The 16,084-nt window shown below is 63.8% G+C and overlaps 1 protein-coding gene across 4 annotated transcripts; it reads left to right on the forward strand.

The window, feature by feature from the left end:
* Positions 1–202: 202 nt before the first annotated feature.
* Positions 203–9,966, forward strand: RNPEPL1 (arginyl aminopeptidase like 1). Of its 4 annotated transcripts, none has more exons than XM_087864906.1 (11): positions 203–843; positions 4,116–4,256; positions 4,664–4,815; positions 5,324–5,470; positions 5,662–5,897; positions 6,100–6,213; positions 6,576–6,688; positions 6,965–7,073; positions 8,028–8,277; positions 8,354–8,496; positions 8,965–9,966. In XM_087864906.1, the coding sequence occupies exons 1-11, from the start codon at positions 316–318 to the stop codon at positions 9,303–9,305; spliced, it is 2,274 nt and encodes a 757-aa protein (XP_087721032.1). In that variant the 5' UTR covers positions 203–315; the 3' UTR covers positions 9,306–9,966. The 4 variants fall into 4 exon arrangements, with proteins under 4 accessions (XP_087721032.1, XP_087721034.1, XP_087721033.1 ...); XM_087864908.1 differs by having other exon boundaries at positions 205–843; positions 8,047–8,277; XM_087864907.1 differs by having other exon boundaries at positions 205–843; positions 5,354–5,470.
* Positions 9,967–16,084: the final 6,118 nt, after the last annotated feature.

Here is a 16,084-nt window from a genome sequence, read left to right on the forward strand (position 1 = left end):
CTGGCCCGGCCCCCTGTAGAGCGCCCCGGACCTCCGGTCCCCCGCGCGCGGCTCCCTCGCCCGCCCCCACCCCGGTCCCGTGCGCACTGCGTCCCGGGCTCCCCGGCCCGGCCCGGCGCACAGCGCCCCCGGCGGCGGCCGAGCGGAGCCCGAGCGGGGCGGTGCACGGCACGGGGCCGGGCCGGGCGGCTCCCGGCGCGACTTCCTGTTGTGCCCGCGCCCCGCCGCCGCCGCCGCCGCCGCCCGGCGCCCCTCGCCCGCTCCCCGCGGCCCCGCGCGGCCGCCGCCCATGGATTTCACCTAGCGCGGGCGGCCATGGCGGCGCAGTGCTGCTGCTGCAAGGGGCCCGGCGCCGAGGCCGCGCCCGCCCGCCCGCCGCCCGAGCCGCCGCCCGCCCTGGACGTGGCCTCGGCCTCCAGCGCGCAGCTCTTCCGCCTCCGCCACCTGCAGCTGGGCCTGGAGCTGCGGCCCGAGGCGCGCGAGCTGGCCGGCTGCCTGGTGCTCGAGCTGTGCGCGCTGCGGCCCGCGCCCCGCGCGCTCGTGCTCGACGCGCACCCGGCCCTGCGCCTGCACTCGGCCGCCTTCCGCCGCGCCCCCGCCGCCGCCGCCGAGCCGCCCTGCGCCTTCGCGTTCGCGGCCGCCGAGCCCGGGCCCGCGCCGCCGCCCCCGCTGCCCGCCTTCCCCGAGGCGCCCGGCGCGGAGCCCGCCTGCTGCCCGCTGGCCTTCAGGGTGGACCCGTTCACCGACTACGGCTCCTCGCTCACCGTCACGCTGCCGCCCGAGCTGCAGGCGCACCAGCCCTTCCAAGTCATCCTGCGCTACACCTCGACCGACGCCCCGGCCGTGAGTCCGCCGGGGCTGTGGGCTGGTCTCAGGGCGGTCTCCGGGCAGCCTCTCCCCGCGCTGCGCGGTGAGGGGGCCGTAAGCTGGGCTCTGCGCCTGGGGCACCTGCACAGAGGGCGGGACCAGGCTGGCCCTGGGGAGTCCGTGGCCTCTGGCCTGGCACTCCTCCACTTGGCCTTGGAGTCCTGTTCAGGGGCTCTCAGCGATTTCCAGCGGATGCCCGGGAAGTTTTTAGGAGCCTTGGACACAGTGAGAGTCCTGGTGCTGGCCAGTGGGTGGTGGGGGCAGGGGACAGCATACCACCAATGGAGGCCTCTCCCTTCAGTTGTGCAAGGGTTGTCCCAGCCTGGGGAGGAGGACAGCTTCCGGTGGGTACAAGCCAGTCCATACATCTGCCGGAGCCTGGCACTGGGGCAGGCCAATGGGTGGTGTCAGATGTGGAAGGGCCTCAGTGTGACCTAGGTCTTCAGAGGACTTGGGGGCAGCTGATCTGTTCTCTATAAGTGGCGTGAGGGACAGAGCTGCCAGACCCAGAAAGGGCTGGGTTGGCTCCGTGCCTTGGGCCTTCTGGGTGAGGATTGGCGGGGGCTGCAGCTGGGTGCCCCCGCAGACAAGCACGTAGGCTCTGCAGGGCTTTGGGCATGGAACACCCACTGCCTCAAAGGCTCTGCCAGAAAGCCTCGGTGGCTCAGGTCCAGCACGGTGCCTGCAGCACCCCCTCCACCACGGTGAGGCTTTCAGGATGGAACAGGGCCTTTCGCTTCTGCACCATGGGGGTTCCCTGGCTTCCCGTGTGGACAGCACCCACATGACACTGCTCTCCATCCATGTACACAGCATGCACGCAGCTCTGGGAGGCCCTGGGGGGTTCCATCTGTCACTGTCTGTAGTGTGTAAAGGGACAGGTGGTGTGGTGGCATCAGGCCAGGAGCCATCAAGGTGCCATCTGGATGGGAAGAGCCCAGACCAGACACACCTGTGGGCTTCCTGCATGATTCCAAGGAACCCTAAGCAGGCCCCACCATGTCACTGCCTACCCTGAGCCCCCAGGAGTGTGCTAGCTGCTGGCCTCCTGGGTCGGCCCCTGCTGCCTGCTCAGGTCATCTAGGGCTCTGACAGGTGGCAGATATGCCTCCCAGTGTGGCAGCAAGAATGAAGAGATGTGCTTCTTCCTGACCTTGATCTGTGAGCTTGGAGCCCTTGTGTCTGGTCCACTCAAGACCATGACCAGCAGAGTGGTGGGGCCAGGACCCTCGGCAGTCTGCTGGGGATTGGGTCAGGCCAGCAAGAGCAACCGTCGTCCCTGGATTTTCTATGGCTTGGGTGGCTGAGCAGGGAGGGGCGTCGTGGTCCCCACAGATGGTGCACCCTGTGGACAAGGGGACAGGGTCCTGGCCTGCAACTGGATCACTTGCAGAGGACAGAGGGTTTGGCGTCTGACCCCGGGCACCCATCATCATGCGGGAACACCACAGGGCTCAGGGCCTGTGCACGGAGTCCCCTCCTCTTCCTGGCTTGTTCTGGGACTCAGGCCTGGATCCCTAAACCTGTCCTTGTGCCAGGTGAGGATGCAGCTTCCTGGGAGTGGGGCCCCACAGCTCCAGAGCCAGTTTGTCCCTTGCATCCCGTTCCTGAATCCTCCTACCCCCACCCCAGCATGAATGGCTTCCTCCTGCACTGTGACGTCTGGCATCTGGAGCCCACTCCTTCACCAGCCCCTCAGCAGCTGCACCTCTGCCCCTGTACCCTGAAAGGATTTGGGGGCTCACCTCCAGGGCAGGGCTGTGGACCCCGTTGGTCTCTGCCAGGCTCAGGGGAGCCCAGTGCTGGATGGGCCATCTCTGGCTGGGCTGAGACGTGGACATGGATGGCGGGAACAGGAGCCCTGAGCTGGGTGCAGCCTGAGGAGGGCCCCAGGGAAGGGAGGAGTCAGTTGGGGGTGAGGCTGCGGTGGTGGAGCAGGTGTGAGAGGGGAGATCGAGGTTGAAGGGAGTCTGGGGGACTGCGGGGCCCAAGGACCACCTGTAGCAGGATCTGCTGCAGAGTCTCCTTAATGCAGATTCCTGGGTCCCGGCCCCTGGCAGTTCTCGGGTGGGGCCCGAGAGGCTGCGGTTTTGAACAGGCTCCCCAGACAGGCCTTCCGCACATCTGAGGCAGCCTGGGGGGTCTGTAGAAAAAGAACAGACCACTGCATGCTTCCCCTGGTGAGAGGACAGAGACACAGCAAGACACAGAGACAGCAGCCAAAAGGAAGTTTTAAAGAAGCCGGTGAACATTGGCCAGGAGTCTGGCCAGAACCGGATAGGTAGACCTGCCAGGTCTGGGAGTCCACTTGGTCCCTGGTCTGTGGGAGGGGCAGCCCCTCCTGGGTCTGGCAGTCCATCGCTCCTGCGATCTCAGCATGAAACACCGCCGGTGGCCAGCAGCCGTGGTGGCCAGCAGCTGTGGGTTCCACGGGCCCATCACTTGTAGAGGCTGTGTGTGTGAGGGGGTCCTTTCTTAATGGCCCTGGGAGGACCCCTGTGTGCTTGGTCACGGAAGTGGACCAGGAACAATCCAGTTTGCTCCAGCGATCACGTGCCGGCAGAGGGGAGCATGGGGCGGGTTCAGGGGGCCGTGCATGCGCCCCAGCGGCCCTCCTCATGCCCATTCCTGTCCTGCCTGGCCTGGGTTCTCCAGGTGCCTGGTCCCATTCTTGGGGGTGGCCCTGGGCTCAGGAGCTCCCTTCCGGTGTGTGGAGTCATCAGGAAGCTCTGGTTTCTGCCATTTTCACGTTCTGGCTCCCTTTCCTCACTGCCGGCCTGTGAGAATTTGGACTTGGGTTTTAGATGGTGCTTCAGTTTCCCATCAGAAGCTGGGATGAGCGGCTGGGGCCGGGAGACCCCCTGAGCTGGCTCCTGGGTGCCTGACCTCCTGCTGCCCACGCTCTGGGTCAGGTGCCCTGCCTGCATGAGGGTTGGGTGACCAGGAACAGCTGTTGGCCCTGGAGGAGCCCCATCAGGCCATCTCCTCCTGGGCCCTCACCGTCTTCCTCTCCAGCTGCCAGCCCCCAGAGGCGCTGGGCCAAGAAGCCTGAGCAGGACCACAGGTTTGGGGCTGCTCCTAAGGCCCTGCTCTTTCCAGGAAACCTGCCCAGCTTCCAGGAACCAGGGCACGGTTGGCAGGGGTGTCCTCGCATACCCACATGCCGCTTTCTGTGGAACAGGCCCCCTTGTGCCTCGCTGTGGTGGGGAGGGTGGCACTGGCTGATGCCCTGCCCCCCCCACCTGCAGATCTGGTGGCTGGACCCCGAGCTGACCTACGGCAATGCCAAGCCCTTCGTCTTCACCCAAGGCCACTCAGTGTGCAACCGCTCCTTCTTCCCCTGCTTCGACACGCCGGCAGTCAAGTGCACCTACTCGGCCGTTGTCAAGGTCCGTGTCCCCCAGCCTGGCCTGCCTCCTTGCCACCCTCCAGGAAGGAGCCCCAGGGTGGGGGGGCAGCCTGGTAGGGGTTCCCAACAGAGCGTGGGGGCTCTTTGTGATGAGAGGTACCCTGACAGGGATGTGGCTCCCAGGCCCAGGTCGTGGGGCTCCCCATCAGGGATGTGGGGCTCCCTACCGTGGATATGGGGTTTCCTGACCCAGAGTGTGGCATTGCCATTGGAGACAGGGGGCACGGGATTTCCCTTCCTGGACATGGGGTGCCCTGTTGGGGGATGTGGGGTTCCTTACCATGATATGGGGTTCCCTGACCTGGGTTGTAGGGTTTTCCACCAGATCATGGGGTTCCCCATCAAGGACATGGGGTGCCCTGATGGGTGGGGCCTTCTCGCACGCAGGCCCCGTCGGGGGTGCAGGTGCTGATGAGCGCCACGCAGAGCACGTACGTGGAGGAGGAGGGCGTCTACCGCTTCCACATGGAGCACCCTGTGCCCGCCTACCTCGTGGCCCTGGTGGCCGGGGACCTGCAGCCGGCAGACATCGGGCCTAGGTAGGGCCACTGCCGCTCGCTTCCCACAGCAGCGGTTGCTGCTGGGGGCCCAGGCTTCGGGGAAGTCCCGCCCTGGGCTGGGCATGGGGCCTACATCTGTGGCCGCCCCGCTGGGGATCCCGCAGCGTGGAGACCAGCCCTGCCCCCCGCCTTTTATTGCCTCAGCCAGAGGCCAGCCCTGCCAGGCTCCTCTCAGCCCACCCACCCCCAGACCAGAAGCTGGGGCTCTCGGCCTCCTTAGTGCCCTCCTCAAGCCCATCCTGCCGGGGCCACACCGCAGCCGGGTGCACCCTCAAGCTTGGGCGGGTTTTTTCAACTCCGTGGCAAAAGGAACCCAGCCACCCCTCAGCATGTGGCTTGGCCGTTGCGGTGGGGACGGCCTCCTTGGTAGCCCTCAAATGAGGTGGGGTGGCGGGCAGCGGGCTGGGCGTTTTTTGAGGTGTGGGTGGTCTTTGGGCCCAGAAGGAGAGGGAAGGCCTGGTGCGTGAGCAGGGTGGGGGCTGGTCAGCCTCTGCCCACCCTCTCCGCCCTGTGATAGGAGCCGGGTGTGGGCCGAGCCGTGCCTCCTGCCCACGGCTACCAGCAAGCTGTCGGGCGCGGTGGAGCAGTGGCTGAGTGCGGCTGAGCGGCTGTATGGGCCATACATGTGGGGCAGGTATGTCCCGGAGCACCTGGGAGCCGGGCCGGCTACAGGGGGTGGGGGCAGGGGGCAAGTCCCGCCCTCCCGAGGAGTAAACGGGGGGCCTGCACAAAGGGCCCTGAGTCTGACCTTCTGGGGAGGAAGTGCCGCTCACCACCCAGGCCCACAGCCCTTCGGCTCATCTGCCTGCCCTCCTCCCTGGCCAGGTACGACATCGTCTTCCTGCCCCCCTCCTTCCCCATCGTGGCCATGGAGAATCCCTGCCTCACCTTCATCATCTCCTCCATCCTGGAGAGTGATGAGTTCCTGGTCATCGATGTCATCCACGAGGTGGCCCACAGCTGGTTCGGCAATGCGGTCACCAATGCCACATGGGAGGAGATGTGGTTGAGCGAGGGCCTGGCCACCTATGCCCAGCGCCGTATCACCACCGAGACCTACGGTACTGCCCGCGGCCAGCAGGAGGCTGGTGCCACCAAGGGGCTGAGAGCCCAGCCTGTCCCCCAGGGTGTGGTCCCCCACCATGTGTGTGTCCAGCAGAGTGGCGTTGGGTCAGCTCCACAGGGCTTAGGGCGGGGAGCGGCTGGGACAGCAGCCTCAAACCTGCCCTCGCCCCCTCCTGCCTCCACTGTCCCCCTGTCCAGGGGCTGCCTTCACCTGTCTGGAGACGGCCTTCCGCCTGGATGCCCTACACAGGCAGATGAAGCTCCTCGGAGAGGACAGCCCAGTGAGCAAGCTTCAGGTCAAGCTGGAGCCAGGTACCCAGTCCTGCTGGGCCTCACCTCGGGCCCTACAGACGTTACCCTGCAGGGCCTCCCTGCCACCCCTTGCTTCTTCTGGCTAGAGCGTCTCTGGCTGGATCCCTGCCAAGGCCAGGCCAGGTGCCCCCAGCCCTAGCAAGGCCTCTCCTAGGCTCCCTCAGCTTGCCACTGCCTCTCCTGGGCTCTGAGCCCTGGCCGCCATGTTCGTGGGCCCTCCGTTTCCGCCAAGGCTCCCCGGGCGCTGCACTCCCAGGGCATCTGGATATGTGAGGACCCTGGGCCCTTCCTGCTCCGCACACCATCCCAGGAGACCTATTTTGGGTTGGGACACCGCCCAGAGCCAGGGTGTCCCCTTGCAGGAGTGAATCCCAGCCACCTGATGAACCTGTTTACTTACGAGAAGGGCTACTGCTTCGTGTACTACCTGTCCCAGCTCTGTGGAGAGCCCCAGCGCTTTGACGACTTTCTCCGAGTGAGCAGCCCTCTCCCGGGGACCTGCCCTGCCCTCCGCCCACCCTGAGCCCCTCCCCACTTCCCAGGGCTGCCTCCTGTCCTGGAGGTTGGCGTGGAGTTGGGGGGACCTGGGAGCAGCAGGGCAGGACACCGCCTCCTCCCTCTGGCTCCCTCCTGGTCTCAGCCACTTGGCAAGGCCCACATGGCCACACGGGTGCGTCTGTGCCTACGCTGCTCTGGCAGGGGATGGTGCACCCAGCACCCAGGCCTGCTGAGCCCTGTCCCACCTGCACAGGCCTACGTGGAGAAGTACAAGTTCACCAGCGTGGTAGCCCAGGACCTGTTGGACTCCTTCCTGAGCTTCTTCCCAGAGCTGAAGGAGCAAAGTGTGGACTGCCGGGCAGGTGAGGCCCACTGCCTGCCACGTGTCCAGGGCCAGATGGCCCTCAGCCCGCCGGGGGAGCAGTGGGTGTGAGGATGGGTGGGGGGGCTCTACTGCTTCAGCCCAGGGAAAGGCCCCTTGGGCTCAGCCGTCCCTCCTTCAGCCAACCCTAGACGGATGGTGTGAGCCTCAGGCTGGGACAGCATGGGTGCAGAGAGGAGAGTGTGCTTCCCATCCTGATGGGGCCCAGCTGGCTTCCCTGAGGAGGTAGCACTTAGGGCAGGCAGGCTGGTTAGGCAGTATGTGCAAAGGGCCTGGGGCATGATTGCTTGGGCAGAGGGAGGTTTGCCTTGGAGCTGCCTGAGGCCAGCTGACCCATCTGTGCAATGCCCATAATGATGTCTCTGGGGATCCAAGGGCTTTGGGGCCAAAGGAGAGACTGCAGAGGTCTGACATCTAGGGAGAAGCCAATATTTGCTGGAGAGCAATGAGGTGTGGCTGGGGGGTCTGGGCAGGGTGACTCTGCTTTGGAAGTTTTAATGAGTGCACCAAGAGTTTTCAGGGGTGGGGAATGGGCAGCACCTGCCCCCAGAGCAGCCCGAGGCTTTAGAGCAGGACTGTCGGTTTATCAGCCCCTTATGTTGCAGACCGCCCCCCCCCCCCACACACCACTCCTGCCATTCACTGCCCCCCACCACACCCCCTGGCGCTGAGGTTGGGTTTAAAGTGACTCACTGTTTGGTACCCATGAGAGGCATGGAGGGAGGGACAGGGGTGCCTCAGTCACCAACCTGAGTCTTCCGGCCTCCCTCATTCTCCTTCACAGAAGCCACTCCTGTGGCTCAGGGTAGCAGGTGCTGGAGCTGACCCCGGCCTCCCCTAGCTGCCTCTGCCCTGGGGTCCCCCGGCCCTGGGACAGTCACACCCAGGGACACCCTCAGCATTTGGGGTCTCCTGGCTTGGGTGGGGACCCCAGGTCGGTATCTCCCCTGCAGGGCTGGAGTTCGAGCGCTGGCTCAACGCCACGGGCCCACCGCTGGCCGAGCCAGACCTGTCTCAGGGATCCAGTCTGACCCGGCCGGTGGAGGCCCTCTTCCAGCTGTGGACCGCGGAGCCTCTGGACCAGGCAGCCGCCTCAGCCAGTGCCATCGACATCTCCAAGTGGAGGACCTTCCAGACAGCGCTCTTCCTGGACCGGCTCCTAGATGGGTCCCCGCTGCCCCAGGGTGGGTCGCGTGGCTGCCAGGGTGGCTGGGGGGGGGGTGGTGCCTGCCCAGCCCTGACCTGCCCGTAGCCCTGCAGAGGTGGTGATGAGCCTGTCCAAGTGCTACTCCTCTCTGCTGGACTCGATGAACGCCGAGATCCGGATCCGCTGGCTGCAGATCGTGGTCCGCAACGACTACTACCCCGACCTCCACCGGGTCCGGCGGTTCCTCGAGAGCCAGGTATGGCCACCTGCACAACCCCCCCAACTGCTCCACCCAGCCCTCCACTCCCACCTCCCAGGCTGCGCATCCAGGACAGTGGGGTGGGGGAGGTGCGGGGTCTGGGCTGCCCCTGGGGCACACACCAGGTGGGAGGAGCCTGGACCCCATCGGTCCTCAGGGAGGCCATGTCCTCCAGAGGGAAAGCTGGGAGCACAGTCTGGAGGTCTAGGCCTACATGGCCCTGGGCCTGGGGGCAGTCCCATGCCTGGCTTGGCCCCAGGGCCGTCTGAGGGTCCCAGGCCTCCCTGCTCCACACGCCTGTCCCCGTCAGTGCCCCCGAGCCCAAGCTCCCTGGAGATGAGGCCTCTGCAGGGGACCCGCAGCAGTGTGGGGGCGAGAGGCCTCGGTCAGGTCAGCGTGAGCGCAGGCCCTGCAGCCCCTGCTGGCGGGGGCGGGGCCGGGCCCACAGTGTGCCCGCCTCCCCAGATGTCCCGCATGTACACCATCCCGCTGTACGAGGACCTCTGCACCGGCGCACTCAAGTCCTTCGCCCTGGAGGTGTTCTACCAGACACAGGGCCGACTGCACCCCAACCTGCGCAGGACCATCCAGCAGATCCTGTCCCAGGGCCTGGGCCCCGGCGCCGAGCCTGGCGTGGAGCAGGCCAGGGCCGGGGCGGACTCGGAGGGGGACGCAGACACGCCGGCCCTGCTGCTCGGGGACGAGGCCCCCAGCAGCACCATTTCTCTCAGGGACGTCAACGTGTCTGCCTAGCCCTGACCTCCCAGACACCACGATTGTGCCTTCGTGGCCCGGGCCTGCCTTGACTGTGCCTCGGCTCTGGCCGTGAGCTCCGCCGGGGACCATGCCCCCTCCTGGGGCTCACCCAGGGACCTCCTCATGGCCGGCGGTGCCCGTGGACCTGGTCCCCCCAGCTCTCTTGCACTGCAGGCCCGGAGCGGCCAGCACATGCCATGCCTCCCTGTCTCAACACTGACCGCCGGGCACTGCCCTCGGGGTGATAGCCCCGCAGTCCCCACGGCAACTGCCACACTGTGCCTTACATCCGCCACGACGTCCGGGCTGCACTGTCCCCACAGCGTGCCTCCACCCCGCGGAGCCCTGCACCCCACCCCGGGGGTCGGCAGCCTCAGTTGGCCCCTGGCAGAGGACAAGGACATAGACATGCCTGTAGTGTAGGGTCAGGGGACACTGAGGAGGGGGTGGACCTCCCTGGGGAGGGATCCCCAGAAAGCCTTAGCCCCTCAGGGAACACGGGGTCCTGGGCCCCAGGGGAAGTGGGACAGGACAGTCTGTCTTGTGGCTGTAACACCCCACAGGGAAGAGGGCAGGTGGGGCTGGTGCTCTTTTTAGGCCCACCGTGCTGGGAGAGGCCTGGGGGCCCCGGCAGTCCGATGTGGGCTACCTGGGGGACCGCCGCAACAGGGTCACCATGATTGTCCCATTAAACCTCCACTCTGCAAACAACCTCCCAGCCTGTTCACCCGAATCGTCTTCCGTGGGCACCGGGCTCCCCTGGGGTGGGGGTCAGAAGTTGTGCACGGCCTGTCCTCTGACAGGGGGATGCCGAGGGGGCTAAAGGGTCTTCCTCTGCGCTCCAGCCACTCCTCGCTCTGCCCTCACAGGCCCCAGATCATGCTCTGCAGCCCCGGGTTCTGAGGACCTGCAGCAGGCCACCCCTTCCCTCTCCGGCCCCTGGGCCAGGCCTCTGCTCCCTCCCAGCTGACCATCGAACACTGAAGCAAAGGAGGTCACTTGTCACCACCCTCGCTCTGGGCCTTTCTCAGTGGTGGCCCCCATCCCAGCCCGAAGTAAAGGCAGGGGTGCGTGGTGAGGGTGAGTTTGGTCTGGGATGAGCAAGGGCGAGGGGCTGCAGACACCCACTAGCACAGGTGCGGCAGAAGCTACAGGTCCAGGTGCGGCCAGAGGGGGAATGAGGCCGGGACTCCACGGGGGTGTCCACCAGGAAGGGCGACTGCCTGAGCAATGAGCGGTGGGAGTGAGGCAGCCACTGAAACCAAAGGCTGAGTCCAGGTTCTGCTCACGATCGCGCATGGGCTCAGCCTGACAGGGCAGCGCCACTGGCCAGTCCCAGGCACAGAGCCCCGCTGTACGCAGGGGGCCGGGACACGGGAGGACTGGAAATGGTGGGCCAGCCACCCTGGCACTGCCACGCCCAGCCGCCAGGTCACGGCTCTAGACCCCCGCCCCCCCCCAGGAGATGGCCCGGTCCCCCCACAGTCATGGTGGAGCCCACAGCCAGCATCTTGGTGGTCTCCATGGATGTGGGTCTGTGCACCAGGGCAAAGTGGGGCCCACTCAACTCAGAAACTTGTGAACTGGAAGGCCAGTCACCTGCCCTGCAGGGAACAGGGACAGGGCCACTGCAGCAACATCCCTGCAGAAAGGGGAACACAGGAGGCGCCCAGCAGCCCCTGCCCCATAGCAATCCAGCACTCTGCAAGGGACCCAGTCCTGCGAGTGGGGCCTGTCCCGGGCTCTCGGGGGGCCCTGGCTCCGCCCTTAGGAGGGTCCATTCTCTTCCCGAATCAGGCGTCAACCAAGAAGCCCTCTGTGGGGCTGAGCGGCCTTCTCAGCCTCTTCCCTGCAAGAGGGAAGCTTGTTTTCAAGTCTTGTCACACGCTTTTTAGCCCTGGGCTCTTGGTCTCTTTAGCAGTTCAATTCTCAAAAACACAGACCTGCCCGCAGCTCCATGGCCACGGCCACGACGCCTTCCCGGGACCCTGCTAGGTGCTCTTCCCTCCCCGCCCGCCCGCTCTCTCCCGACTTTGCAGAAGCGACTCCCAGCCATCACAACTCGGGGGTGATGCCCATATCCTTGACACTGTCCTTGTCACGGTCTGTCCTGGCCCCGAGCTACCCTCTGGGGCGAGACACAGTGCAACCAGCTCTGTGAGACCCTGCATTCCTGGCCTCTCGACATTCCTCTTCCCTACAGCTTGGAACCCTGGAATACTGTCGTGGGCCAGCTCCTCCGTGTACTCTCTTGCTCGATGCCACCCGTGCCCAACACACGCTGCTGCTGCTCCCGCCAGATCCATGAGCGTCTCACACACCGTCTGCCCTGTGAGTCACCAGGGCTGGCCTTGACCATGTTGCGCCACCGGGTCACAAGAGCCTGGCAACATTCGGGCTTCCAATCACGGCCCCGCCCACCCCACGCCACTGTACACGTGTCCCGTGTTCTGATCGAGGGGTACCCTCCTCGGGGCCGGCTTCTCGGCCACAGGCTGAATAAGTCACGCTCCAGCAACAAACCGTCTGAAATACCAACGTTTTCAACAAGGGGTGTTTCTCATTCGTGCTACAGGCTGGCAGTGGGGCGGGGTCCCCATCACTGTGGTCCCTCAGGGGCCACCCATGCTGACGAAGTAGAGGACATCTGGGACATTCCAGACACCTTGCCAGAGATGAGCGAGGGGCTCACACTGGCCATGGAGAGGGCACACGCTGGGGGGCCTGCACAGCCACTCCCACTACGTGCACAGAAGGGGGGTGGCAAGTGGCAGTAGTGACCCCCACAGGGCTGAGGGCAGAACTCTGGGAAACAGCTGCAGTTTCGGGACAGAGAAGGGAGCAGCCGGGCAGGTAGGAGAGTGGTATCGAGGGAGCCAGGGGCATGACACCCAGAAAGGGGACAGCAGTGGCCTGGAGCATGGGCTCTGGTGGGGCCGTGAGGAGAGCTGACGCTCGGGGAAGGTAGGAAGGAGGCCGCGGGTTTGCACGCAGTGCCCCACACTGCCGGGAACCTCTCTGGTCCTAGGGTCCCTCAGGCTGTGTCCTGTGTGTCCAGCCTGTCCCAGGAGTGCTTCCCACCCTCTCAGGGACTCACTGGCGGTAGGTCCCTCCCCTAAGGCCAGGTGCCTGGGGCGGAACTTCAGATTTAATGATAACGCTGGGCTGGGCACTCCCGGGAGAGGGTCAGCACCCACCAGACTAAACTTACACCCGTGGGAACAGCAAGTGGAGTGTCAGAGGAGGACTTCACAACACGTAGAAGGAAAATCTCAGCCACCCCCGGCAGGGGTGTGTGTGTGTGTGAAATACACCATAAAACAGGGATCAGCACTTGCAGGACACTGGGAACCCGGAAAAGAACCAGGCAGAGGCTTGGAAATTGTTCTAAGGAGCCATCACTAAGGTTAAAAATGACCCCTCCTCCCCCCCAAAAAGAACACTCCGTAGAAAGGTGACAATGCAGAGGATTCATGGGTTGGAATATGGGACAAAGAATGTTCTAGAGTTAGCAAAGGAGTCTGAAGGTAAGTACAGAGGAAATGTGAAGTAGCAGAATTTCCTTAAGACCAGGTGGTCATGGAGAGACAGATTAAGCCACACTGTTCACAGGAATCGAGGCGCCCACACTGCCCTCGGCTCGCCCTTCCTTCCACAGCTGGCCCCCTGGACCCCAGCCTCGTTTCCCTAGCATCGCCTCCCCTCTGCTCCCCACCACTCTTCCCTATCAGCCCTTCCGGCCCTGGCTCGCGCGTACCCCGTACACCCAGCACAGACTGTCCTTCTGCCAAGAGAAATCTAATGTCAGCTGCACCCCCCACACTCTCTCGGTAAACCGCCCCCGCCCAGACCCTGGGAGAGCAGAGGCCCCAGAGCAGGGAACTGGAGTCAAGGGCGGAGGTGATCTACACTGTGCTCGGGACAACACTGAACACGTGACCCCGGGGACCCTCTGGAGCAAGAGGTAGGGGGGAAAACTTTTATTAGGAGCTTGTATTATTTTTATTTCTAAAAAATATTAATCTACAACACCACCCAAAAAGAAGCCATTCCTCTGTTGCAGTGAGCAGAGTGAACGAGGTCGGCCTGGCTTGGGCGCTGGCTGTGTCCTCCCCCGGGCCCCCCACCTCCTCCCTTTGAAGCTCAGGCTCCTTATCCTAACATGGAACAGTGACACCTGCCTTTGGGATGGGCAAGGACCACACAACTCAACACTCATCGTGTTTCAAATGAGTTCGACCCTTTGAGCCCTTGCGGTGGGTGCAAGCAAGGCGGAAACAGCCTGTTCCAGCCCTGCCTGGGGTTTCCTTCAGCTCAAACCTTCCAGCGGGGAACGGGAGACCCAGGCTTCTAGGACCCAACTCCCAGTCCACCCCCACGATCCTGTGTTCTCACTGACCGGCCCCCAGGCCCAGGACCGTGGCCCTCACTGGCCACTGCCCCTCACTGAGCACCGCCCCCGGCCAAGGCCAGCCGCGCACTTCGCATTCTTTCTCACTTAATTGTCACGACCATCTGGGGTCCTCTGTACCACGGGGTTTGTGCTTGACACGGAGGCCAAGAGCAGCCAGAAGAGTCCTTGCTCAGGTGACTGTAGAGTGGTCCAGGCTCCGGCCCCTGGGCTGCTGCTCCAGCCACCTCCCAGACCTGCGGGGGCGGCCGCCCAGTTTCCTGCCGTCCTTGTGTTCTGACGGCAGTGAGCTCCGGGATGGGCACGGCAGAGGCTGTCCTGAGGGCCTGGCTAAGCTGGGGGGCTTCGCGCCTGCATCCTCCCCTTACTGGGAGATTCCCAGAGAGAAGGGCTTGCCCCGAGGAACAGGTACCTGTTGCCCACAGGACCAGGACATTGGGCCCCTCTCAGGCCCTGGACGGTGGGACCCAGGGCCTGCATGGTTTTGCGGGCCAGAAACTGCCCTGTGATTCAGACCTGGCAGCATGACGGAGAGCGCGCCTGCCCCTCGTCTGCGTCAAGGCATGTTCCTGAACAAAGACTGCTCTTTTGCGAGGAGTCCCATGAGCTTCCTAAACCGACAGGGCACAAAGCCAGTCCTTCTTCCAGTTCCTCAGGGCCTCAGGCTGCCTCGCTTGGTGCCACCATCCCGCGGCACCCTCCCTCTTTCTGACTCACGTGACTAGTCACCAAGCACCTTCAAAGAAACTAAATCTTTCTCCTTCGCTGGTTCAAAACCTAGGCCCCTGGGCTCACTCTCCCACCCTAGCCTCAAAGACCTTTCTGAGCCCACCGCACAGTGCGTGATCCCTTAAAGTGAGAGCCCTGGGCTGCCCCGCCCCCCCACCCCCTCCCCAGGCTCCCACACCGCTCATCCGGTCCCTGCACTTGCCACACTCCCAGCCCACCCCTCGGGACCCATGGGGTCCTTAACACGTGTCCACAGCTTCTCTGATGCTCCCTCCCTTGAGTGTGGGCTGCACTTTGGGAATTTGCTCTCAGTGAAGGGAATGTGGCAGAAACGATGGAGGACATCCATGGTGGGTCATAAAACACCCCGCAGGGGCACCTGGGTGGCTCAGTTGGTAAGCGGCTGCCTTCAGCTCAGGTCCTGGGATCAAGTCCCATATCAGGCTCTCTGCTCAGTGGGGAGTCTACTTCTCCCTCTGCCTCTGCTGCTCCTCCTGCTTGTGTTCTTGCTCTCAAATAAATAAAATGTTAAAAACCAAAACCAAAACACCCTGCAGCTTGCACTTTCCCTTTCCCTCGCATCGCTTGCTCTGGGAGAAACCAGCCGCCATGTGGTGAGAACACTGAAGCAGCTTCACAAAGGTCCACGTGACAAGGAGCTGAGGCCCCTGGCCCAGCCAATCTCCAGCTGACTTAGTTCTGGCCAACACTGTGACCACCATCCCGAGACCCTCAGCCAGAACCACCCACCTGCTGCCACATCCCTAACCCACAGAAACTGCAAATTCATAAGGTCTTCCTAAGTTTTGGGGTAACTTGATACACAGTGGTAGACAATGAATACAGGTCTCTCAGGACGTCTATAGTGCTTAAATAAAGGATTCAACTCAAAACTTCCTCAAACTGTAAAACTATTCATAATCCATGACCAGAAATCCCAAGGTGGACGATCCCAGGACCAACAAGTTCAGGGGCTCGGGGCGTCATCGGGCTCTTCATCGTCCTGCTCTGGAGTGTCTGCGTGCGGGCTTTTGTCTTCTGGCTTGCCCCCTCTGTGGTCACAAGCTGACTGCAGCAGTTTCCATTACCACACCTCCACACGCCGGCAGCCAAGACTGGCTACGAGAGAGGCCATCACATGCCCTGGGTAGACTGCGGGAAACGCCCCCACAGCCCCCCAGAGGACGGTTCCGTGTCCCGTTGCTCTGAGCTTGGGCACACGCTCCTCTACAACTTCTGACCCCAGGCTAGGGAGAGGTCCAGACTCCCCAGATGACTTCAGCTGCCCCAACTAAATCAGCTTCTTGCTGGTGAGGCAGGGCCAGCTACGTGCTGGATCCTCATGGAACATGGCAGTCTGCCACCCAGGGCTGCAGCCACGGTCCAGCTCTTGCTGCCTGTCCCTTCACCTGGGCCACCTCCACTCTCCCCTCCCCCACTCTGGGTGACGTGTGGGCAGGACACTAGTTTCTTTTTTTTTTTTTTTAAGATTTTATTTATTTATTTGAAAGAGATAGAGACAGCCAGCGAGAGAGGGAACACAAGCAGGGGGAGTGGGAGAGGAAGAAGCAGGCTCACAGCGGAGGAGCCTGACGTGGGGCTCGATCCCATAACGCCGGGATCACGCCCTGAGCCGAAGGCAGACGCTCAACTGCTGTGCCACCCAGGCGCCCCAGGACACTAGTTTCT

Source organism: Ursus americanus, chromosome 1, assembly GCF_024610735.1.
Source record: "Ursus americanus isolate L20-20 chromosome 1, mUrsAme1.1.p, whole genome shotgun sequence".
In the NCBI taxonomy this organism is placed as follows: Eukaryota; Metazoa; Chordata; class Mammalia; order Carnivora; family Ursidae; genus Ursus; species Ursus americanus.